This window comes from Dipodomys ordii, unplaced genomic scaffold (assembly GCF_000151885.1).
Source record: "Dipodomys ordii isolate 6190 unplaced genomic scaffold, Dord_2.0 Scaffold104, whole genome shotgun sequence".
NCBI classification, from domain to species: domain Eukaryota; kingdom Metazoa; phylum Chordata; class Mammalia; order Rodentia; family Heteromyidae; genus Dipodomys; species Dipodomys ordii.
The window spans coordinates 4444704-4470799 of record NW_012267320.1 but is presented as its reverse complement, the minus strand read 5'-3'; the positions used below and the strand labels follow the sequence as shown (position 1 = coordinate 4470799).

The following is a 26096-nucleotide window of genomic DNA, read 5'->3' as shown; positions in this document are numbered from 1 at the left end:
GAATACCAGCCACATGCAAGCAATGAGAGCTCAAAGCCCTAGTTCATCTTGTTATTGATGTGCAAACACTCCTGTGTGGGTGCACATACACACACGTTTCCCCTCCCCATAGTGAAGAATAATGGGTTTTAGGACTTGGAGGGTGAAATAGTGACTCCCCAAAGGAAAAAGAGAGAGAGAGAAGATAGTACAGCTTTGAGTGGAGAAGATCGTCTCCCCTTTCCTTATATCCTTTCCTCCATCCCGTGTGTGTGTGTGTGTGTGTGTGTGTGTGTGTGAGAGAGAGAGAGAGAGAGAGAGAGAGAGAGAGAGAGAGACCTGGGCTGGCTTCAAGTCTTGATCCTTAGATCTCAGCCCCCTGAGTAGCTAGGATAACAGGCGTGAGCCACCAATGCCTGGCTCTACACCTATGTTTTCGAACGGATTTATTGTAGGGAATTGGTCTAGGAGGAGCTTCCTGTGGGCAGCTGAGATGTGTGGTTGACAGCTGACAGCAGGATGGGTAGTGAGGTCTCCTGAAAGGCCAGTTACCCGGGGTGAGAGGTCACCTGAGCCCGCTGCTCAGGGTACAGAAAGACTGGGGGCAGGGGAGACCGGAAGAGCCTCATCCTTGCGCCATACCTCCTTGTGTACCCTAATGGATCCCAGAACTGAAGAAGACCAGGGATTGCAGAGGGGATGCTGGAGATGTTGTAGGATGGTGGACAGTCCTGAAAGGGAGCAAGAGAGCCCTTTGCTCTTGAGAAATGTGTTTCTTTCCCACCCCTTCCCCAGGGAAAGCTACCCAGACACCATGCAAGATGCTTAAAGCAAATTCCACTCTCCTGCTTCCTAAAGGATTTTTTTTCCCCTGCTGCTATTCCAGATGTTTACACCAGTGCTACTCTATTTAATCATTGCCTTATTTATTTGCAGTACTGAGATTAGAACCCAGAGCCTCATGCATGATAGGCAAGCACTGTTGCTGAGCCCTGATCTATTTTTTAAAGTTTATTTTTAATGTTGATACTTGAGCTTGAACTGGTGCTCTTATTTATTAGCTTTTTCACTCAAGGATGGAGCTCTAATACTTGGGCCACACCTCCATTGCTTTCTTTTTGCTACTTAGTTGGAGATAAGAGTCTCTTAGATTTGAGTGCTAAAGCTTTTTTCTACTTGGGATCTTCAGGTCTCAACCTCCTGAGTAGCTAGGCTTACAAGCGTGAGCCACTAGCCCCTGGCTCCTAATACTATTTTAGATCCAATATTTCTTCTGGCAATGCTGCATTGGTCTTTTGTCTTTTGGATTTGTATATATCATTTTCCTAGCATTCTTGAGAGAAGTTGAGAAATAACCTTTGCTTGGCAGGGCCTGAAAACAGCCATGTTCTTCGGTTTCTCTTCAGGTGGCCATAAAAGTCATCGATAAGAAGAGAGCCAAGAAGGACACCTATGTCACCAAAAATCTGAGGCGAGAGGGGCAGATCCAACAGATGATCCGCCACCCCAACATCACACAGCTCCTGGATATCTTAGAAACGGAAAACAGCTACTACCTGGTGATGGAGCTGTGTCCTGGTGGCAACCTAATGCACAAAATCTATGAGAAGAAGCGGCTGGAGGAGTCAGAAGCCCGCAGATACATCCGGCAGCTCATCTCTGCAGTTGAGCATCTGCACAGGGCTGGCGTGGTCCACAGGTAGGTAGCACACTGGGGATGATGGGTAGTTCCAAGCATGGCTGGGGAGCTGTCGCTTACTCCGTTGTAAGCCGGGTTCACATCATTGCTGGGGATTCAATGTAGTGGCTGAAGCCAGAGTACGTGGCCTGTGCTCCAGCACTGCGCTTTCATGACTGCTCGATCTTGAGTAAATTCTATCACCTCTATGAACCCGTCTTTTCATCTGTATAATGGGGCTAAAACCATTGCCCTCTCTATTTAGTGAGTTAGTCTATGGAAATTGCTAGAAGAAGGTCAGGAGCACAGTAAGTGCTACGTAAGTGGGAGTTACTCTTATTAGTGACAAAGTCAGGAGGCTGTGTCTGAAAGAGCGATCAGTCATGAGATGGAGTGAGTCGGTTTTCTGCCCAGTCATGGGGACGGTGTTCTCATTCTATTTGCTCTCAGGAAATAGCTTTTCAGATCCATCATTCCCTTGAATGGAGTCATCATTTGAATTCTGAACTTGCCCTGCAAATCCAGGGAGGCCCCCCGAAGCCCAAGCAAGCATTGCAAATAATTACAGAACTCAAACTTGTGCATACCACCTTGCTCCTACCTGGGAGGGAGCTCCACACAGAAACTGAGTGGAAATGATGTCCTTAGCATTGTCGTTATGGGTGGTGGACACCTAGGATAACAAATAAATTAAAAAAGAATTTAAACCTGGATGCCTGGTGGCTTATGACTAGCTTCTCAGGAGGCCGAGATTAGAGGACTGCAATTGGAGGCAGAAAAGTCTGCCTGTCTCCTTCTTCAGAATAATCAGCAAAAAGCAGGACTGGAGGCATTGCCCAAGAAGTGGAGCACCAAGTGAGCAAGCCAACTGAGCAAGTGTGGGGTCCTGAGTTCAAGTCCCAGTACTGATCCCCCCTCAAAAAAAAGTAAGGTTCCGCTGGGCACCGGTGGCTCATGCCTGTCATCCTAGCTACTCAGGAAGCTGAGATCTGAGGATCACAGTTCAAAGCCAGCCCAGGCAGGAAAGGCATGAGCCTCTTTTCTCCAATAAACCACTCAGACAACTGGAAGTGGCACTGTGGCTCAAGTGGTAGAGTGCTAGCCTTGAGCTGAAGAGCTGAGGGACAGCGCCTAGGCCCAGAGTTCAAGCCCCAGAATGACAAAAAAAATAAAAAAGTAAAGTTCCCTTTTACTAGTGTGTGGTTATTCTTTAACTGGAATTATAATAAATAATTACTCACTGTGGAGAAAAATTGACAAGTATGTTTAATTATTTCTTTCAAAATAAATGTGTATACATATAAAGTATATTTTTCCTATATTTAAACATTTTAAAGTTTAGGTGTAATCTACATACTCTAAATTTTACCTTATTTAAACATCATTCAGTTGTTTTTGATATATTCAGAGATATGTGACTTCACTGCAGTACTTATTCCCCAGTAAAGAAACCCTTGTGGGGCTGGGAAGGTAGCTCAGTGCTAGAGCACTTGCCTTGCATGCGTGAGGCCCTGGGTTCGATTTCTCAACACCACATAAGCAAAAAGAAAAAAGCCAGAAGTGACGCTGTGGCTCAAGTGGTAGAGCACTAGCCTTGAGCTGAAGAGCTGAAGGACAGCGCCCAGGCCAGAGTTCAGGCCCCACGACCGGACACCTCCCCCCCATCCCAAAGAAAAAAGAAACCCTTGGAAGTGGAGCTATGTCTCAAAGTGGTAGAGCGCTAGCCTTGAGCAAAAGAGCTCAGAGACAATGCCCAGGCCTCAAGTTCAAGCCCTACTACTGGCAAAAAAGGAACAGAAAGAAAAGATAAGCCAGGAGCCAGTGGTTTATGCCTATAATCCTAGCTACTCAGGAGGCTGAGATCTGAGGATCACAGTTCTACGGCTGTAAGACTCTTATCTTCAATTAACCACCTGAAAACAGGAAGTGATGTTGTGGCTTAAAGTGATAGAACAATAGCCTTGAGCAAAAGAACTCAGGAATAGCACCCAGGCCCTGAGTTCAAGCCCCATGACTGACCCCCCCCCCAAAAAAAAAAAAAAGAAAAGAAAGAAACTGTTTCTATAGTAGTCACTTCCTGTCTGCCTTCTACCAGCAACTGCCAACTTCCTTCCTGTCTGTATGGATTTGCCTATCCTAGATACTTCCTATAAACAATTATAATTGGAGTCTTTCGCTTAGCATCATATTATATCAACTTGTATATCTTATAGTGTGTATCAGTACCTTCTTTTTCATGACTGATGTTTCTTTGTATAGTTATACCAATGTTAGTTGCTCGCTTCACCAATTGATGAGCATTTGGGTTGCTTCCACCTTTGGGCTATGATGTGTAATATTGTGATGAGGCTTTCATTGCTGAGTTTTTGTGTTTCCTACTTCTCTTGAAAGTTTCCACTCTTAGGAATAAAATTGCTAACTGCTAACTATTCTCTTATTCCCTTTATTCCTAGCTACTCAAGAGGCTGAGATCTAAGGATCTAAGTTCAAAGCCAGCTTGGGCAAGAAAGTCTGTGAGACTCTTATTTCTAGTTAACTAGCAAAGAAAAGCCAGAAGTGGAGCTGTGGCCCAAATGGTGGAGTGCTAGCCTTGAGCAATAAAACCTCCTGGACCACAGCCAGACCCTGGGTTCCAGCCCCAGGATTGGTACACACTCACAAAAACGGAGTGAAATTGCTGGATCACATGACACCTCTCAGTGTGAACTTTTAAGGAAGCCTGTTTGTGTGTGTGTGTGTGTGTGTGTGTGTGTGTGTTAATTTGGTATCTAATGGTGCCTTTTATCTTTCTGAAAGCAGCTCATTTTCTGATGCTGAAGAAAGCAGCTCTGGTGCTTTATTTAACAGAACTCTTTCCAGGAAGAAAGGGCCGTGTCCTTTCTAATGAGGTTGGCACCGTGGGATGCCCTGTCTTCCCTTGTCTAAAGCCAGGGAAACCGCGGGGAGAAGCTGTTGCCTAGGCTTTCCTGGAGCCAGCCCTGGCAAGGCTGCAGGCCGGCGCAGGCTGCCTCCTCACGGAGGGAGACCCTCGTCACTGAGTGTCTTCAGGCACACACGCTGTCAGGCCATTACACTTTGTTCCAGCGCTGGGTTTCCAGCCACAAGGCAGGGAATGTTCAGAAATTAGAAGCACACGACTTTTCTTTAGGCTTTTCCCAGCTACATGTTTCACGGTTTGCTGTGTCACAGCTCTGCCATGATTAGGAAAATGATGCTCTTAGGGTGCCTGGCTCTGGCTCTGGCTTTATTAAGATGATGGAGGTCTAAGCCTGTGGAATGAATCAGCGTGGGTTACAGACTCACCCTGCAGGTCACAGGCGAAAATAGCGCGGAGGACTTCAAGTGGCTGACCTATTGGTGGGGTCTAGGTGTGTTTCTAGGGGTTTTGTTCTGTCAAAAGGACGAGCAATGGTATGAGGAAAGGAAAATCAGGAGAAAGCCGTGCTCATCACAAACAGGTCTCTGCTGTAGTGGGAATTCTCAACAACCCTTTTAAAGTCTTTTTTAACAAAATGCAATCCCTCTCAGTTCAATTACTGTCAGGATGTCAGGGGAATGAATTTAATGTTTGGATAGCCGAGACAATACTCTTTTTCCTCTCACCTCCTTTCTCTTTCTTCTCTCTTCTTGGAAAGAGGTTCATAATCCAATAATGGTGAAGGCTTAGGGTCTTTTATCGTTAGAGGAGGTTGGGAATGTAGGTAAATATTGACTTAGGAGCATTTCTTTGCTTTTCTCTCTAGCAGACTCATTAATGCATGTCACCACAGGATCAGGTTGTCAAGACATCCATTCAAGTATTTCTTGAGAATGTATTCATGGGTGCTTCTGACCAAATGCCTTGACTCCTCATTTGTTACTTGGTAATCCCTATACACATGTATTTTTATAAATCCTTTGGGACACTTATTTTACTGCAGCGTTGGGAAGAATTTTCTTCCTTACGTTGTAGGTGAGGAATGAATTTCAGAAATTATTTCCAGACTGGATTTTTTTTTCAAATGAATTAAGATAGTATAGGATTTCTGAAATACTCTGGAGCCTTTGGAGATACATTTCTGGGCATGTGGATTGGATAACAGACAAGGGTTTTGAACAAGCCCTTTGTGGCCATGTGACTTAAAGCTTCATGGTTGTCTGTAGGAAAGGAAGTTCTAAATCTTCGCTGTCCTGTCAGCTTTTTAGTGAAGGCTCTGTCTTTTATCTCCCTATGATAATAAACCTAAACAGTTAATTATCTATCCAGAACCGTGTAAATATTATCTAAAAGAAGACAACCTAATTAAATCATATAAATAAGTAGATTTGTGGTGTGTGTGTGTGCGTGTGCGTGTGCACGTGCATGCATGTGCTTGCCAGATCTAGGGCTAGGACTCAGAGCCTCACTTGTCCAGGCTGGCTTTGAACCTCAATCCTTAGATCTTAGTTTACTGAATATAGGATTATACGCATAAGTCACAGGTCCCTAGCTTGTGAGTAGATTAAAAAAATCTATATAGGATTTAGTTACAGGCAATAGTGGGCCTATCTAGATTTTTGCTATAATAGAAAAGGACTAATTCCTACACAACTTAATTTTTCCATGACTCTAAGATTGCCTTAGTTACTCCACATCTAACATATAAGAGTGTTTCCTTCCTTCCTCCCTCCTTCCCTCCTTCTCTCTCTCCTTCCCTGTCTCCCTCTTCTCACCCCTCTCTTTTTGATACTAGTACTGGGGCTTGAACTCAGGGCCTGGGCACTGTCCCTGAGCTTTTTTGCTCAAGGCTAGTGCTATATCACTTGAGCCAAGCTCTACTTCCAGCCTTTTGGTGGTTAATTGGACATTCATTAGTTGGAGTTTCTTGGCCTTTTCTGCCTGGACTGACTTCGAACTGCAATCCTCAGATCTCAGCTTCCTGAGCAGCTAGAATTATATGAGCTACTGGCACCTTCCAGCATCCTCCCTCCCCCTTCCAGTGAGCTCTCTTGGCAGAATCCCAAAACATGATGATTTGCTTATTGTACCCAGAGCATTGATGCTTCATGTGACTCAGCGAGAAGGCTCTTTCTGCTGAGAATCTAATTGGAGATTCATCTGTTCATTCAAAAGAACACATGCCGGTGGAACGGTACAGACACAACATTACTGAGTAATTGAGCATGCCTTTCCTAAACCCCTGACCAGGGTGTGCTAGAACCTGCGCTTGGACATGTGTCAGCTCTGTGCCTCACGGGGCCATGGCTCTGCTTCTTGGTCAAAACTGGGCAAGGGCCCTCGGAGCTTGGGAGGATGGTGGGGAGGGAGGGGCTTTTCTTTTCTCTCTTGGGTTTGACGAGAAGCAGATACAACCTGGCCTAGGGTGAGATTAAGAAGTGCCCCTAACTTTCAGGCTTGCAGGGCTTCCCCACCCACCCCTTTGGCTGGGGAGCAGTGGTGAGGGAGACGACAGGGGATCATTTCTGCTCACAGTCAGGAGCTGGTTGCGATCCCAGGGCCTTCTGCGGAAAGCAGGCGCGTGTCCGGGGACAGTGGTTAGATGAAAGGCTTTGCGTGTCATTGGGTTCTGAAAACTCTGATTGGACAGATGAGATCCTTTTTTTCTTCACGAAGTGGTAGCCCTGCCCTGTGGAGGGTTGGCAAGTAGAGTGGTCAGCGGTGCTGACTTTCGGCCAGACCGCCTGTGTCCAGGTGGCTTGGTGCGTCTTCACGCAGGTGCGCAGCAGGGAGACCAGCTCATCCACTTTTGCGGTCACTGTGGATTTCCTGTCGCAAGGGTTCCTCCTGAGCCTTTCCATGAGGACTGATTTGATGGCGTTGTCACCAACGACATCTTATTGGTCAATGGCCAGGGCTCAGGGCCCCTTGGCTGTCCTCAACTTGTGAGTCCTCCCCGTCTTTATCTGACTGAATCTTTGCTCCATGCTCGCCTTCTCCGGGAAGTCCTCCAGGTTGGCCATCCTGGCCGAGGACTCCCACACCAGCCTCTATTGGCCTTCCAGGCACTTACCCCTGACTTTTTACTTGTCTGATCAGTTTTCTACCCAGATGGTGGTTTAGACCCAGGCCCAATCCTGGGCGCGCACAGTAAGACGGTGAAACGAATGAAAATGGAATGGGTATAGGTAATGTCAGAGATGGCACTGACGGAAGCTTTCTGGTAGCCAATCCCAGGTTCTTTCTGGAATATTCCACCTTCTCCCTAGAATTTCAGAGGGCTTTCTTTACTGAGTTAGTGCCAATTTGTGTTCTTTTCAGGTCACAGTTTATAGAATGCCATCTTTTGAGTGACTAGTTTTGTCATTTTTATAAACAGAATTTGATTCTGGAACATTATAGAAACTCAGTTGAGATTTCCTTTTGAATAAATAATTGAGGTCCAGGCTTAACAGATCCTTCTTGTGTTTTACGAACATACCCATCCTATAAATAAATCCACGCTTTAAAAAAATCATTTGGTCTTAATGCAGTGCTTTTGAAGATAAAGCCTAAGCCCAGAGAAAAACCAAACAATCAAAACCCTCTTGTTAGCTACAAAATGCCTGTTTGCCTTGGGGAGTTCAAGGCTTTTCTTAGATTCTTTATTCTTGGCTTATTACTAAAATCCATCGTGTGGCTATCCCCACAGGCAAAACTTTCTTCTTCAGAGTTAATCCTGCCTGAGTTTGGGTTAGCCCTTCCTGGGTCCCGTCCTTCAGTCTTTTGTAAGCCATGTTCCCCAATGGGGTTTCCTCATTGCGTATTTGTTACTCCTTGTAAGACCTCTCTCTTCTCACGTGAGACTCTTTAGCCCCACTGTTCCCCCTCCTCCCTCCCCGCCCCCAAATCCACGCTCTCATCTCATCCCGGCTGCCTGGTGCTTTTCAGAGGCCACAAAGCAGGTAGAATACATGGCTGTGCTTCCTCAGCTAATGGCCCTGCCTCCAGTCCTCTCAGGCAAGAATGTGAAGCCCAGGGAGATTGAATGAGCAGCCCAGGGGCTGTCAGTTAGAGAAGAGAAAGGAGCCCGTCTTCTGTCAGGAACTCTGGCTACCATATTTTGTTGTCTGTCTCTGCTCAACAATTCCCTGACTCCACAATTCCCTGGTCTTCCGTGTCTCATGCGGGACTTCTTACCCCTCTTTTTTTTGTTGTTGTTGTTGGTCATGGAGCTTGAACTCTGGGCCTGGGAGCTGTCCCTACACTCTTCAGCTCAAGGTGAGTGCTCTACCACGTGAGCCATAGCGCCACTTTTGGTTTTCTGGTGGTTAATTGGAGGTAAGATTTTCATGGCCTTTCCTGCCTGCGCTGGCTTTGAACCATGATCCTCAGATCTCAGCCTCCTGAGTAGCTAGGACTACAGGTGTGAGCCACCGGCGCCTGGTCTCTCACCCCTCTTTGAATCCTGGACATGTCAGTTTTCTGCCTTTCAGCTCTTCCCTTTGTTTTTGCAGGCCCTCTCTGAGTTTCCACTCCTCAGTTTCGATCTCTACTTTGTTGGGGTTTCTAGCTCACATCCCTAGGCCAAGGCCCAGGGATGACATCTTCCTTCAATCCCATCTGGCTGTTCTACAAGTGTGGGATGCACACACTCACGTGTGCGCATGTATGTGCAGTCATAGCCGCCCTGTGTGCACACACATAAAGGCACATGTAACAGTACAGTTTCACACACGTGCAGAAAGGTGTGTGCACATAGCCACATATACACTCCTGTCTTCCCCCACAGGCATCCACCTGTGTGCACCCACATGAATATGTGCTTGCACTTGGAATGCGCATACGCAGACTCGTGCACACACGTGTACAGCGGGTGCAGGCACGGTCAGAGCCACCCCATGACTCTCCCGGTGGTCTTTGCTCCCAGGAGGTCAGAGCAGTTGTTGTACTCCAAACCAGCATCTATGTGTGTCACAGATAGCGTCCTTCCTGCCTCTCTTCCCCAAGCCAGGATCCACACGTGTCAGAGCAGGGCTTCCTTCCTGACTCCCTGTCTGGCGTTGTAGGGCCTGGAGGTTCTTGTAGCCATTCTCCAAACCTGCACAGTGACATCTTTAAAGCCAAGCAGGGGAATTTTGGCCAGGTGGGTGGGATGGAAAGGAGAGTGAACTTTTCATAGTTAGGAATAGCTATTTTGAATGAAAACCTACAACAAAGGCCCATGATTAGATGACGCAAGTGGAGTTGGTGCAAGAGTCCTTCAGTTCTTTCTCCATCTCTAGAAACTCCTCATCTCAACGTCAAGTCTGCCCTATGGGGCATTTCTCCGTGGAACTGCCCAGTTAGGAGGATCTAGAAGCTTTTTCTTTTCCTGTGCTCACTGTCCATCTGGGTGTCCTGCTTATGCCTTGCCAAAGGGCTGCTCCTGCGGTGTCTCCTTGTTAGGCACAGAGACTAGCCTTTGTTCTAAGGACCCTTGCCTCCCTCCAGCTCTGTCTACCCAAACCTGTCACACCGGGGTTCACTCTACGTTGTGCATTCCTGTAGGTTCTGACAAATCCATGATGCCATGGAACCAGCACTACAATATCATCAAGAATAATTTCACCACCCTCCAGATCTTCTCTCCTCTCCCTCCTTGCCCTATTTTCCCTCTTCTTCCCTTTCCATCCCTGGCATCCACTCATTTTTTTTTAACCACCTGTGTAGTTTTTCCTTTCTCAGAATGTCGTGTAGCTGGAGTGATCCAGCAAGTAGCTTTTTCAGACTGGCTTCTTTCTTTTTAAGACAAGCATGGGAGGTTTCCCTGCGTCTGTTCACAGTTCCCTCCAGACCTCATTCATTCTCGTCACTGTCGCAGCAGATCACAGCTTGCTTCTCCTCTCACTGACTGGAGGACATTTGAATCCTTCACTTATGCAAGATTATGAATAAAGCTGTTACAAACACTTGTCCATACATTTTCCACTCATTTGGGTAAATACAGTCTTACACCAGTCTCTCTGGGAGATGGGTTCCAGGACTTGATGAAGATGCCAAATTCTGTGCATGCTTAAGTCCCTTATAGAAATTTTTTAGTCTTGAGCTGGTGCTGATGACTCATGCCTAGTAACTCAGGAGGCCGAGAGCTGAGGATCATGGTTCAAAGCCAACCCAGGCAGGAAAGTGTGAGATTCTTCATCTCCAATCAACCACCAAAAAAGCCAGAGTGGATCTGTGGCTCAGTGGTAGAGCGCTAGTCTTGAGCACAAAGAAGATCAAGGACAGAGCCCAGACACTGAGTTTAAGCCCAGGACTGGCACATGCATGTTATCTGACATCTTTCTGTATACTTTAAATCACCCCTAGATAACTTATAATACCTAATGTATTATAAATGCTGTTTAAATAGTTGTTAGTCTTCCCTGTTTAATGGTAAGCAAAAAACAATATGAATGTTCAGTACAAATACTCCCCTCCTTGAGGATTTTCAATCTGACATTGGTTGATTCTGGAGATGAACTAACCCAGTGGAGAACACAGAGTAACAGGGGAAAAGCGATTTTTACAAGTTGGCATTAGGACCTTTTCTGTGAGGAGTCACGAGGAAAACAGATTCCACCTCCTTCTAAATATATTTCAAATGACAAAGACCAAGTCTACAACCCAGGACAACAGAGGAAGGTGCTCACCTTCTTATTACTGATTAGAGGACCTTTAGGCGGTTAGGCTGGTTACCACTGGAATCTTTTAGAAACCTGAACAAAAGGGAAACATACGGGTAAATACTGCAGGTTAGACAGGTTTGTTCTGTCCATTTTTCCTGGGGGTTTGAGATGGGGTGGGTGGGAAGATCATGCTGTTGAGCTGATTTTACCTTTTTCATTTTGCGCAATAATGGTAGTTTTATACGTCCCCCTGGTTTATGACATTTTGCTGATTTTAAAAGGCAGATAGTACCTTTGCCCCTTTGTTTTCTTTTACTTTTAGTCTTTCGTTGATGATACTATTCTAACGATTGTAGTGTTCTCTGGATTTTTGTAGCTCAGAAGTACACAGCCTGGTTTGATTATTCTTGGCAGCTACTTTTACCCCATCTCTTTATGCTGCTTTACTGCAAGATATTTATTCTGAACCAAATTTCTCTTCATTGCCTTGGTGTGACTTCTATTCTTCCCAGGCAAAGAGGCTTAATTTCACTTGAAACACACTGTGGTGTTGCTGCTATGGAATTGGTTTTCATAGAATCACAGTTTAGGCTATTTCTGGCACGCTATTTTGTATGTGTGAGCATGTGTCTTGGAATTACCGTATATGTTTGAATAGATGCCAACTTAGGTGGGTCGTCATGGTTTTCAGAAAAGAAGAGGTACCTTACGAAGTCTTCACAAATCTCTTACTTTCTGGGGGCATACTTTCAATTATTTTACTTTCAACAAAAACGTATAAGTTCGAGAAGACATGTAAACCTTGATTTGACTCACTGATGAGTTGGGGGATGGGGCATCTAGAAGTCACCCAAGGAACCTGATAGAAAGGGAGCAAAGACATTTGACAGGGCTTTTAGAGGTAGGGCTTCACAACTGAGATGGTTTGAGAGAATACAGTAAAAAAAAAAGCTCACCGAATGCTTAAGTTATACAGCTTTTAAATGGGTGCTTATGGTTTGGGGCAAGATTTCTAGCAAGTATTTTACATACAGAAATAAAGTGTGCTTTGTTGTCTGGAGATGTCCAGAACTTCGCAGTCCAGAATGTTTCCTCCTCTGTGTCTCCCTCCAATCACGTAATCAAGGGAAAGTGGCTATTCTATTGGACACATTATACAATGACTAAAAGAACAATCTTACTTCTTCCCCTTGACAAATTAGAATCATTGTTTCAGGAAATGTGAGGGGGAAGTACAAAAACACTTATTTCTAAAATTAACTGTGCTAACATTTTAGTATACAGTCTTAAATATGATGGTAGAGCTTCCTTACTAAATATTAGGAGTAGTCACATGATAATTCCCTTGCATGTCTGACATTTTGTATCTATGTTTTCCAAAATCTCTTCCTTAAGGGGCACATTGGAAAAAGAAGTGTAGTCATCTTGTATTAGGATATATGTAATACATTTTAAAGGCCACCGCTTTGAAGTATAATATGTATTTTTTAAAGGTATTTTAACTAGCATAATTGATTGTTTAGCGGGTTCCATTGTGATAGTTGTAACATGCCAACAATATGCTTTGTCTTTTCTTCGAGTTCACATATATTTGTGGTATGAGCGTGTTTCATTGTGATACTTCCATACATACACATAGTGCACACTGAACAAATATACTCCTCTACCATAATTCCATCCCTCCTTTCCCTCTTCTATACATTTGTGTGTGTGTATGTATATCCTTTGATCCTCTTCACCTCTCAATATCCTCTCTCTCACCCCTCTCCCTCCTAGATAACCCCTCCTACACAGTCCTTTTATGTTCATGTCACATTTCCATTACTGTTTATCGTCAGTGTTGTCATTGTCATCATTATCATCTTTTTTTTTTTTTTTTTTGGTTGTCCTGGGCTTGAACTCAGGGCCTAAGCACTATTCCTGAGACTTTTGCTCTGTGCTAATGCTCTACTACTTGAGACACAGCTCCACTTCTGCCTTTTCTTGGTAGCTAATAAGAGTCTCCTGAGCTTTCCAGCCCAGGCTGATTTTGCAACATGATCCTCAGATCTCAGCCTACTGATTATCTAGGATTATAGGAGTAAGCTACCAGCACCCAGCTATTATCTCCATTTTAAGTCTGTACTCTACAAATGAGAAATCTAGGTTGGCAGTTTCTTGTTTGTTTTTTGCATTTGAAATACATTATCCCATGCCTCCTTGCTTTTATGGTTTCTGTTGAGAAATTTGCTGTTGTTCCAATGGGTTTGCCTTTAGAGGTGATTTGCTACTTGCCTTTTACACTTTTATTGTTCTCGTCTTCTTCAGCACACATTGTTTAAACTATGATATGTCTCCAGGTTATTCTTTCCTGGTCTAACTTGTTGGGTGTCCTAAGACCCTCCTGTACTTGAAATTTTCTCCTATTACTTTATTGTCTTGTTCCTTTAGCTTTCATCTCTTCTCCATCTTCTATGCCTATGATTCTTAAATTTGGTCTCTTAATAGGTCTCCAGAAGTCTTTTTTTTTTTTTATTGTGAAAATACTGTACAGAGGTGTTACTGTTACTACATGGGCAAGGTAATGAGTACATTTCTTACCAAGTATTGTTGCCTCCTCCTTTGTTTCCCCTTCCCATCCCTTCCCATCTCCTCCCTTCCCCCCCAGCCAAAGTTGTAAATTTCATTTTTTGACATAACATCTTGTACATCTCATTGCAATGGGTCCACCTATATCTCTATTTAAACAATTTGTTTTTTCCCTTCCCCTCCACAAATTATACCAACATCAAATACAGTGAAAATGGGTTATGCCATGGGGGAGGGACATACAAAGCAACAAAGAACTCATCTTATAAATATGTTAGAAACAATTGCAGGAAAGAAAAAAACATTTGAATCCTTATCTTGGAGTTCATTTCGCCTAACATCACCTTATCTGACCGTTTCCACATAGAGCTCCCCTATGACCCAGCAATCCCACTTTTGGGCATTTACCCAAATGATCACAAACAAGACCATACTAAAGCTACCAGCACAACTATGTTTATTGCAGCATTATTTACTATAGCTAAGATATGGAACCAACCCAGATGCCCCTCAGGATGAATGGATCAAGAAAATGTGGTATATATACACAATGGAATTCTATGCCTCCATCAGAAAGAATGACATTGCCCCATTTGTTAGGAAATGGAAAGACCTGGAAAAAATTATATTAAGTGAAGTAAGCCAGGCCCAAAGAAATATAGGTCCCATGGTTTCCCAGAAGTTTTGTATGTTCCACTCATACCTCTTTTTCCTTCTCTATTTCTTCATCTAACTGCTCTAATACATCTACTTTGTCTTTGAGTCCAATATTTTGTCTTCAAACTGATCTACTCTACTGTAGACACTTTCCACATTTTTTTAATTTGACATACTGAGCTTCCCATTTCCAGAATTTCAATTTTATAACTTTTTCAGGGATTCTTGTATCTTTATAGAATTCCCTGTTCATATCCTGTATTGTTTTCTTTACTTTGTTCAGTTGCTTATTTGAGTTTTTTCAGTTTATTTGTATCCTTTTGGAATCCGTTTAGCCTTTTTTTTTTTTGGGTCAATCGTGGGACTTGAACTTGAGACCTAGGTAGTGTCCCTCCATGCTTTTTGCCCAAGGATAGCTCTCTACTACTTTGAGCCACAATGCCACTTCTGGTTTTCAGGCACTTTCTTGCCCAGGCTGGCTTTAAACTGCAATCCTCAGATATCATCCATTTAGCTTTTTGTATATGCCTCTTATTTCATTGATCATTATTATAATTTGTATATGCCTCGTATTTCATTGATCATTATAATTATGTTGTTGACTTCTTTGGACTTTCTTCCTCTTCACTTTCCTTAACATCTGTGACTGTGGGGTTCTTGACCTCTGGAGATGTCATATTGCCTTGTTTCCTCATCTTATGAACTTGAGTAGAGATTTATTCATCTGGAGCCAAATCATTGGCTATATGTTTTAAATTACCCATGATCTTGCAGTCAGAGTGTTTTTAACACTCAGACAGGACTGTGTAACAGGAGCATTGTAGTGTAATCTCTTTACACTGGACTGGGGATAGCTCAGTAGCCAAACTTTGGCCCATGTGCATAAGGTATGTGGCCTGGCTCCCCAGAACCTCTCAGATAGAACTAGCTAGGCTCCCTTACATTTGTGTTTGGATTGGTGTTATTTGTGGTTTGAAGGCAGGTCAAGGGTCAATTTCTACTTCTGTGCTGCTTCCATCTTAGAAACTTCCCTTATTTGTGTACCGGAAGCCTTTGATAGATGCATGGTGGTGTTTAGTCTACAGACCAGATTCCCTCCCACTTGTTGCACAAGTCCTCTTGTTTTTGCTCCCTGAAGAGAACATGGTGGGGGGTGGGGGTGGGGTGGGCACGGACTAAAGAACTGAGTTCTGCACAGGGATTAGAGAACTGAGTGTCTCAACTGCTGTGGCTGCAGGTTTCAGTTCTCTTAGACCCTGCTCAGCAATGTGCTGCCCTATGGAAGGCTGACTGAGGGGCCTGTAGTGTGTGGGTCCTCGGTCCTGTACTTGGAGCTCCATCCCCCACCTGGCATCAAGCCTCCAGACATACCAGAGAATTCTGCCAGCCACAGGGTTGGTGCTGTTTTTGTAGTGATTCTCAGGCAATAGGCCTGGAGAATGGGGTCACTGACCTCCTGCAGGCCCTGAGCTCCTGTTGCTGCTTTGAATTCTCAGCTTGCCTGCATCCTTCTCTCCCCCTAGTATTTTCTCCTGACCATCTACTGATTGTTCCTTGCTATCCATGCCCCCAGGTGAGACCTAGTCTCTGGGCCTACCTGCCTTTAGGCTGCTTTCAAGGAGCTAAGGATGCTCATTCCAGTACTTCCTCCCATCTGAGCTCCAGACCAGCCAAGGCCAGTGCCTTGTTTTGTGACAAACCCTTCAGGCAACGAAAGGGCTCCCACCAGCCAGTGTGGGGCTGCTGTCCACTGGTCCCCTGTCGCTGCTTCCCTGGCTCTCTCTGGAGCCCTCAGTTGACTTGCGTCAGGCTTCTTCCTGTCTGTGTTGGCCTCCAGGGTAACAGTCTCCTACCTGAGCACTTCAGCTGGGTGACCAGAAATTCCCGATTCCTGATTGTTATCTGACCTCCAAGACCCCTGGTTAGGGCTCAATTCCAAATCCTGCCTAGTTGCACACTGCTAGTATAAACAGATCGCTCTGATCTGAGCTGTAAACCAGCCGCCGAGGCCAGATCCCTTGTTTTCTGAAATGGGCCTTCAGCAGTGAATCTTCTCTTAATGGAAAGGGCGAGGCTGCTCTTGGCAAGGCCTGAGTGAAGACTTCTCTCCCTCTCTGAGTCTTTCTTTGATGGTAGTCCGATACTTGGACCTTAGCTGGGTGCCCTAAATCTCTCCAGTCGGGGAGATGAGCCCTTGATTTCTAAGTCTGCAGTTGTGATTCTTCTGCCTCAAAGCCTGCTTGGCTGCAGGTTGCTTCCAATCAGATAATATGAACTTGTTCTCCAAGTATGTTGGTCCTCAAGCAGGAGGCCCTCCATCAAGATGGCGCCTCACTGGAGCTCAAGCAATGGGGAGTGAAAACTTTTCTCCTACGGGATTGGCCTGTCACATTGGGGAAGCCACTGACCGGCCACATCCCAGGACTGGGGTTTAAGGCTTATGGGAGTGGATTTGCATTTCGGGCTACCAAGCTGTGGTAAAACCCACCGGGCTTCAGTCTCTCCTGCCCAGGGAACACCAGAGCTGGAACTGTCAGCAGTCTCCTCATTCTGTCACCTTTCAACCGTCCCCCATGCCTGTCTTCTTGTTTTCAGTGTCCTCTCTTACTTGTGCTCTTCTGAGTGTAATGTCTCCGTTGTTTCTCAGACCCATTCATAGTCTGACAGAGGAAGGTGCGACTCTGCCATCTTGCCAGTCACCCAGTATCTGTATTGTTTCATTTGAACTGAAGTGAATGTATTCATCCTTTCCTAATCATGAGTGCTCACAGGAAGGAGGTCTTTCTTCTCATCCAAGTGTTTGGACCTGGTACTCACAGCATTCTTTCCATTTTTTTCCTGTTCCTGGTCCTGGGGCTTGAACTCAGGGCCTGTTGTTGTCCCTGCATTCTTTTGCTCAAGGCTAGTGTTCTACCATGTTGAGCAACAGCTCCATTTCTGATTTTAGAGTGATTGCTTGGAGATAAGAATCTCACAGGGACTTCTTTGCCCAGGCTGGCTTTGAACCCTGATCTTCAGATCTTAACTTCCTGAGATAGGATTACAGGTGTGAGCTACTGATGCCTGTCTGACTCTTCCAGTTTTGAGTCCATTCAGCACCGTAGAACTTACCTTTTTTTCTCCATTTGATGATGACTTAATTTTTCTTCTTGAACTGAAATCTCTCGCTTGGTTGGGCAGCCTTCCTGGCTGTCTTCCTGCCTTCCCAGTGTCCTTCGCTGCCTGCTGTGAACGACAGTGCCCATGCTCCCGGTGGCTTGTACGCCTTGGTCTTTTCTTCCTCCCATTCTCTAACCTCATCCTGGGCAATCACATGACTTCATAGCGAGGTCTCTACCTACTCTGAGGTTGAAAATTGGTAGTTAGCAGGCTCTATTTCGCTTGTAAGGTTGGCCTGCCTAGCATTAGCATTTTAAATGTGAGTTTGTTGCCAATATTTAAAATGGAGGTCAAATCCAGACTTCTGGGATGAGCTGAAAGTCCCAGGCTGGGCTTTGAGGAACTGTCTGTGTTAAATGAGTCATCACGCTTCTGTGTGCCACAGAGAGCCCTTGCCAGTCTTCCCTTTGGTTTCTACATGCTGATGTAGTGTATCAGCTGACGTTTCTGTTTTATCGTAATTATACCATTCAGTTTCTTACAGTAGAGATAAAAGAGTATTTTTTTTCTCATTTCTCTGTTCAAATGTAGGAAAATAAAATTTAGACCCAAGCCTGGTACAGTGGCTCACCACTGTAATCCTAGCTACTTGGGAGATAGAAAATTGGGAAGATTGCCATTCAAAGCCAGCCTGGGCAAAAGAGTTCATGAGACCGCATCTCAACCAATAAAAAGCTGGATGCGGTGGTATCACTTGTCCTTCCACCTTTGTAGGAAGTGGAAAGAAGAGGATGGTGGTCTGTGCCAGTCTGGGAAGAAAGTGAGAATTTGTTTGGAAAATAATGAAAGTACAAAGCATTGAGTGTGTGACTCAAGTGGTACAATAGCTGTCAGGTAAGCACGAGGCACTAAGTTCAAACCCCAGTACTGGAAATTTATAAAAGCTGCACCAAGAATGGAGTGCTTCCTAAATATTGGGATATATATTTTTTGTGTGTGTGTATGAAGAAATGTTCTTTTATAATTAATATTCATGGTATGTCTGAGTTCATGGGCTATCATGTAAGACAAAGAGCATGTAATCGTCGATAACAAATTTGATGACAAACACATTATTTTTCCCCACATATGTACTTTTGTACAAATACATATTTTGCTTCCAAAAATCTAAAATGGACTGTTTAGTGGTCTAGAGTCACTATTCTTTACTGAATATGTAGAAATGCAAAGTACTGAGATACAGTGGTGAGAAGTCCAAACAGGTTTGTATAGCACCAAGGATTTGGACTTGGGTATCTTTGGAATCCATTATTCAATCCATGATAATATTTGTTTTCTAAACAGATTAGTATATTATATTATGAGTTGTCATGATATCGAGTGTCTAGGCATGGTGGGACAGATGAATTAAGTACACTTAGTTCTTTCTTTTTTTAAAAAAAACCTCCTTCACCAGATCTGTTCGTGACTGGCTGATGTTGCTTGCATGCTAGAACCGTGGCCATGTTTTTATTTCTCTGACTACTGGGGCGGTGCATCCGTGCTAGTGTGTTCTGCTTTCTCTTCATCTGGGCTTTATTTAACTTCTACCTTCCAGTTTTGATCCCACTTTAGGACATGTCTCATGATTTCTTCTGCCTTCTCTGTTCTTTCTCTTCTCTGCAAACCGTCACATTTTTGTTGTTGTAGTATTTTTCCTTGTTCTTGGGGCCTGAACTCAGGGCATAAGCATTGTGAGCTTTTTTTGCTCAAGGCTAGAGCTCTACTTGTGTAGCCACAGCTTCATTTCCTACATTTGATGATTAATAGGAAATAACAGTATCATAGAGTTTCCTACCCAGGCTAGCTTTGAATTCTAGCCTTAGATCGCAGCCTCCTGAGTAGCTAAGATTTCAGGAATGAGCCACCAGCTCCTTGTTCAACCTTTATCTTAGTGGATGACAAGTGATTGTATTATGTCTTACAAATATTAGCTTAGTGGTTGAGTCAGTTTTAGTAGAAAGCTTTATGGGTGGGTGGCCAGTGGCCTAAAATAGTTCATTTCTCTTTAGAAGCAAAATGTCATTCACTGTTTCCAATGCTTATCTGAAATGTTTTGTTTATTTCAGAGACTTGAAGATAGAAAATTTGCTGCTAGATGAAGACAATAATATCAAGCTGATTGGTAAGACTTTTTTTTTAAAGCAAGATTATCTTTTAAGTGTTGTATTGTTAATTCCCACCTTTGAAAATTATCTGTACCCAACTCTCAGACAGGACTTCTAGATTACCTTCTTTTACTTCAAAAATAATTCTAATAGAATTTAATAATTTATTTAAAAATAATTTAAGCATAATTAAGAAGATATAACAAATTAGATGACAGGGTTTATAGCCATGGGTATAGCTGGCTTTGATGACAAATATATTCTTTTGTGTACGTATGTACTTTGCTTCTAGAATCCAAAATAATCCTCTGGTAGGCTAGATGCACTGTTCTTTACTGAATATGTGGAATGTGCACAGGCCCTTGGGTAAAACTGACTGTAAAATGATTTCATAGCCCCACATCAACATTGGTCAGCTACCTGTTGGTTTGGATTAGCTAGCCTCTCCTTATGTTCAGAGGGCAGGAGATTATTTGAGGTGATTTTTTAATTCAATTTAATAAGAAAAAAATGTCTTTAAAGTAGTAAAACAAGCATGGCTCAGAAGTGTTTCCCACAGCTTTATATGTTGTACTCCACTTCTCCATGATCCTAAGAAGGCCCCCCAAAAAGGAGGAATAAAACTAGCCTCTTTTTAATATAATCTGTGTATAGATCCCATGGCTGAGTGGTGGCTATGCAGAGGTACCACTGGAGGACAGTTAGAATCTGGAACAATGAGAAGGGAGCTTGGAGATGCTTAATCTTCATTGTTTCATAATTTAGGCTCTCCACTTGATGGCTTATTCTCAAAAAACATGAAGGTTTTTTGTTGTTGTTATTGTTTTTGTTTGTTTCATTGTGCCTGTATAGAGTTGGTACTAGCCATAATTTTCATACTCAGATTTTAGACAGTACTGTTCTTTTCTTCCTCTCTTTTCTTTTTATCCCCACCTCAAATGCAAGTATTTTTTGCCACCTCTGTGGCTTTGAAAGATTTTCTATAGAGTGACTTTTCGTATACCTGGGAGTGACAGTGAAGAATCACACAGGAGACCCGAGAATTACAGACAGGAGGCCACAAGGACTCCAGCATTCTTGTCTGGGCAGTGAAGCACCATTGACGGATGTTGATGGGTTTTTCCATTATAGATGATTAACAAGTAAGAGGAAACCAATTTTCACTCCCAAAAGCATTTTGTAGAATTGATTCTTAGGCCATTTGGAGAGAGTGAGAGAGAGAGAGAGAGAGAGAGAGAGAGTGTGTGTGTGTGTGAGTCATGGGGCTTGAATTCTGGACCTGGGCGCTGTCCCTCAGCTCTTCAGCCCAAGGCGAGCGCTCTACCACTTGAGCCACAGCGCCACTTCCAGTTTCCTAGTGGTTTATTGGAGATAAGAGTTTCACGGACTTTCCTGCCTGGGCTGGCTTTGAGCTGGGATCCTCAGATCTCAGCGTCCTGAGTACTAAGATTACAGGCGTGAGACACCGGCACCCGACTAAGATTTTCTTTTTTGTTAAATGGTTTTGCTATTACATTTCAGTCATCCTGAGGACTAAGTACAGAAACAATGAAATGAGGCTTGCTGGGATACCTTGAAAGATACTTTTCCTGTTCTGCTTGTTGAGATCTTTGCCGTTCACAAAGAGCTTCCTGATGGAGGATAAAGAATGGAGGAAAGGAGACTTTTTTTTCTGACCTGTAATTTGTCTTTGGCACATGTGAAGGTGACAGTGACAGATTTGTCTAACGGCAGAGATCTTGAGAGTACAGACTTACTAAAGGATGGATTTACATTGCAGTCCAAGTTAGAATAACGCACTCCATCATACAGACAAGACCGGTGGGTTGAGTGAAGAGCCATCCACTGGTGGTGGTTTCCATAAGCCAAAGACAAGGCCGGTGGGTTGAGTGAAGAGCCATCCACTGGTGGTGGTTTCCATATGCCAAAGGAGCATTGCCCATAGCGTGCTCTTCTGTCTCACTTTCTGCCTCTATGCTGGCTCTCTCCAGTGGTAACCCTAGACGATTGCTTATAAACCTACTCTGTGGAACAGGAAAGGCTGATGAACACAGACTGTCTCGTTAATCAGACATTTACTCAGAAGATTCATTGTAAATGGGAGACCTGTTATAGGGAGCTCACAGATTGGCTGAGAGGTAAAAATCTCTTAGAAGAGACATATACAAATAATATGAAGAAGTTGCATACCTAAATGAGCACGGACAGTTTCCCTATTAGAAAGTCTGATGGTTGTTTTTGGGGGACCAGAATGAAGTCCCTCAGAGTTCTCTCATGCAAGCTGGCCACTGCTGGACTGGCATATAAACAGCTATGGCGTTCATGTCATTGGAATTGTTAAAAGACAAACTTAGAACAAATCAAGTTTTCAGATCTTAGTTGGCTTGATTTGTGATTCCAGAGTGTGGGGCAGCGCAGGTTGTGTTGCTAGCTAGAGAAATGGCAGTGCCATTCAGAAAATGGAAATGAGATACAGAGAACCTGATGGGTTACAACTCAGAACTTCCTTACAAGGTTTGAACAGTTGGCCACTTGTGATTGGCTGAGGTTCTGGTACTTGTTAACAACAGTAAGTTATATATCAAGTTAGGTTACAGTCCACTATTTATAGACATTAAACTTAAGTGAGGATTTCCCAAACTACTAAATAGGAGGCTGTGATAATTGGATTTTCCTGTCAGAACTTTCCCATTAGCTCCCAATCTCATGACCAGAGAAAGTTAACAAGCCCTAGCTTAAGCTTCCAAATGAAGGACACGTTGCAGAAGGCAGCTAGGAATTACATTTGCTTGGCAGAATTTGCATTCCCCTCCATTTCCAGGGAGGATAAACCAGTATCTTGCAGTCTTTTTTTGCCTCTGGGTTGGGCCCTGTGGATCAAAGTTCTCCACTGACTCTCTCCGTAGGTTGAAAACCCTTTGAACCACATTATCTTCAAAGGAATTACCTAGTTGTTTTCCAGAGGTGATTATAGCTATCATCGTTTCCTCATAATAGTTTGTATTTCTTTGAAAGAATTCAGTTTAAATCAATTTACTGCAGCCATGTTTAAATTAACTAGAATTACCTGGTATAAGATTTGATTTAATCAGGTTTTTTTTTCTTCTTCCAAAAAGAAGGGAGGGGGGTTAATGTTTAGCAAATTTAATGTAATCTTAAAATGGAAAAGCCACAACTTAGAGGACAGTTTTATGCTAATAGCATTTACTTAGGCATTCTTTTAAGATTCATTTTCCAGCTCTCTGAAAAAAAAATGGAGCGATAATGAGCTCATGTGTTTACTAAGTCTAATTGAAGCAGACCTATGTGACCTTTCTGGAAGGCGAATTTCTCTCTAGTTTCATGATTCTAATTACAGGCAGATGTGTAAAACTGTAATAATTACAATTATGAATGTGAACCACGTTGGCTATTTCTCTACTGTGTATTTTTAATCAAGTTCTTTTGGCCAGATTAACCCAAGTCACTTCACATGCAATTCTCCCCTTGTTAGTTTCAAAAATCCTCTGATAATTTATCTTCTTAGGATGTGTTTTGGCCCAGGCCTACCAGGGACCGCAAAGGCTCATCTTGCCTCTTATCTCTCCCTTTCCCACCCTTCTGGGTAGAATAGATCAGGAACCTAGAGGAAAGGGAAGGAAAAAGGCTTTGCTCTTGCCCTGCCTTACTGACATTAGAAATGGAGCCATTTGCTTTAACCTCAGAAATCTAGGGATGTGTTTCCTGGGACTTCTGGGAAGTTAGGCCTTTAACCTGACAATTCAGGAAGCTTTCCTTCAAATGTCACCACCCAACACTGTCATCTTTACCCTATGGTGCTGTCTTTCCCTGGTAGGCACAATGAAAGCAATCCTCCCATGTTAAAACAATGATTTTTCTAATTATAAAAATACCTTCTTGTCAGTGATATTGCAGTCTGAGATACTAGGGTCTGAGAACGGTCCCTCAAGTTATGTGTAATGTATCTCCTAAGAGGGACCCAGAGATCTTCTGTGGCTCTCAAAGGGCTTTTCTGTATAGGGCCTGAGAAAGGAAGTGGGAAGGGGGAGAAGAAGAAGAAGAGGAGGACAAAGGAGGGAAAAAAACGAAATCACAACAAAACAAGAGTTCAGTGTTCAAACACGTAGCATTCCTGGCCCAGCCCTGTTGTGAAAGTCTGTGCTGAAGCGTTTAAATGGTTTTCAAAGCCTTACTTCATTTCAGAGCTCTGCCCGAATGGAGTCCTATTAAAGCCGTTGTTACAGTTTCACACTGTTGGGAAATTTCCCTGTGGTATCTAGTGTGGATCCCCGGTGGCCCCAGTGACCCCTGGTTCCCCCCTGGGCTCCTCGCTGCTCCTCCCCTGAGCTGAGCTTCCCTACAGCTTTCATTACCTGTCAAGCCCTTTTCAGGTAGAGACATGCCAAGAGGAGGGAAATGCTGTACTGAGACATGCATAGTGCCGATGAGAAAATACAGGGTTTGGTTCCAGACTAAGGAGCTAGTCTCCAACTGCAAGAGCCAGGCAGTCTGGGTGTCTTCTCTGGGGGGGGGGGGGGGGAGGGACCACAATATTTACATTGGGCTTCAAAGGATGACCTGTGATCTTAATTCTGAGATCAACAAAGATCCAGGCAAGATAGCAGCAAAGTACTGTAATCACACCAACAGCCGCTCCATTCCCATCAGTTGCAGTATCTTTAAGATCAAAAGTAACACAGCACAAAAGACATAAGAGACCCAGAGTAGCTGGAGATGGATGGAGCTTCTCTTTTATTCATCTGCCAAGAATAAAGCAAAACACCATCACTCAGTCTAATTGGCATCAACCATCCTCCTGGCATTTTGTTTTTTCTCCAGCCTCTAACATACAAGGATGTTTAAATTGTTGGCTCATATTTTCCCCCCTTTTTCAAATCATACTGTGTGCCTTGTATATTTGGGAGACATTTCTTCTAAAAGAATTATGAAATGAAACATTGAGGTGAGGTCTCTTATGAATGGCTAGATCACATGTTACTGAAGTCAATGATGGAAAGAACCAGCCAGAAAAAAAATATATGTGTATGTATATGTATGTCTATAGCTCAAGAAGATTGGTATATACCTAATATATCTATAGGTATGTGTATGTATGTATATATACATACATACATATATATACACACACACCTACATGTATACATATATATGCCTATGTCTAAGGTGTATATATATATATATATATATATATATATATATATATATATATACACCTATATATACGTATATACCAGTCTTCTTGATCTCCCCTGCCTTGGTCACTGGGAAACCAAAAGGCAGGTGGACTCTCTTCCCAGCTCCTCTGTGAGTTCCTTCTTCCTCCCTCCCTCAGTCCTAGAAAGCAAGGGCCTTCCTTTTCCTGAATGACTCATTTACAAGACTTGATGGAAATATGTTTCAGTTCAGCAGAGGCTTAGCTCCAGCTAGATTTTTATAGGGAGGCCTGATGTAAAGTGTTCCAGTTAAAATCACCACCTGACCCGCTTTTGTTTGGAGACTGAGATCCAGAGGTTATGGCTTGCAGCTGTTGACTTCCCTCTGGGATGTTAAATTATGTGTTAGCTCGAGAGAATGTTTCCTGCTGTCTGCCCTCCCCCTCCCCTTCTTCTTTTTTATTTTCCTTCTCAATTCTGCAATGTTTTCTAATTTGGAGGTGATTTTGTCGTCTTCTCTTGCAGACTTTGGTTTGAGCAACTGTGCGGGTATCCTCGGTTATTCGGACCCCTTCAGCACCCAGTGTGGCAGTCCTGCTTATGCCGCACCAGAACTTCTGGCCAGGAAGAAATATGGCCCCAAAATTGATGTCTGGTCCATGTGAGTTACTGAGTTCATAAAAGTCAGTGTTCTCTCCTGCTGTCTCCCCCGCTTCCTACTACAATGTGATTCGCAGTGTGTGATGAGAATGTATTTAGAAATTGTGCTGCAATGCTGCTCTATGGAGCGTGCCTTTCCTTCTCTCCTCCTTCTAGTCTAAGTGCAGTGCCAGATGGCCTTTACCTAAATCCACTGAGCTTCCTGGGAGAGAAGAAAACCAAGTCCTAGCTATAACTGCCAGGAGGTTAATGCCTAGAATCCTGCTACTCAGGAAGCTGAGATCTGAGGTTTGTGGTTCAAAGTCAGCCCAGGCAGAAAATTCCGTAAGACTCCATCTCTAATTAACTATCAGAAACCCTAGGCTGGAGGCATGGCTCAAGTAGTAGAGTATCAGCAAGAAAGTGGGGCGAGTAGGAGGCCATTAATTTAAGCCCTGGTATTGAAAGTAAGGCAAGAAGAAAGGAAGGTAAAAAGGAAGAAGGAAGGAAGGTAAAAAGGAAGAAGGAAGGAAGGCAAAAAGGAAGAAGGAAGGAAGGAAGGAAAGAAGGAAGGAAGGAAGGAAGGAAGGAAGGAAGGAAGGAAGGAAG

The 26096-nt window shown here is 43.6% G+C and overlaps 1 protein-coding gene across 1 annotated transcript in view; it reads left to right on the top strand.

Annotated features, from left to right (window-relative positions):
• The first annotated feature begins 498 nt into the window (after nt 1-498).
• The window catches only part of Hunk (hormonally up-regulated Neu-associated kinase), a 64564-nt gene continuing 38966 nt past the window's right edge, over nt 499-26096 (top strand). Inside the window, exons 1-5 of the mRNA XM_013027437.1 lie at nt 499-502; nt 649-692; nt 1386-1678; nt 19636-19691; nt 25374-25509. Coding sequence (XP_012882891.1) covers nt 499-502; nt 649-692; nt 1386-1678; nt 19636-19691; nt 25374-25509 — 533 coding nt within the window. The remainder of the gene's footprint in view (nt 503-648; nt 693-1385; nt 1679-19635; nt 19692-25373; nt 25510-26096) is intronic.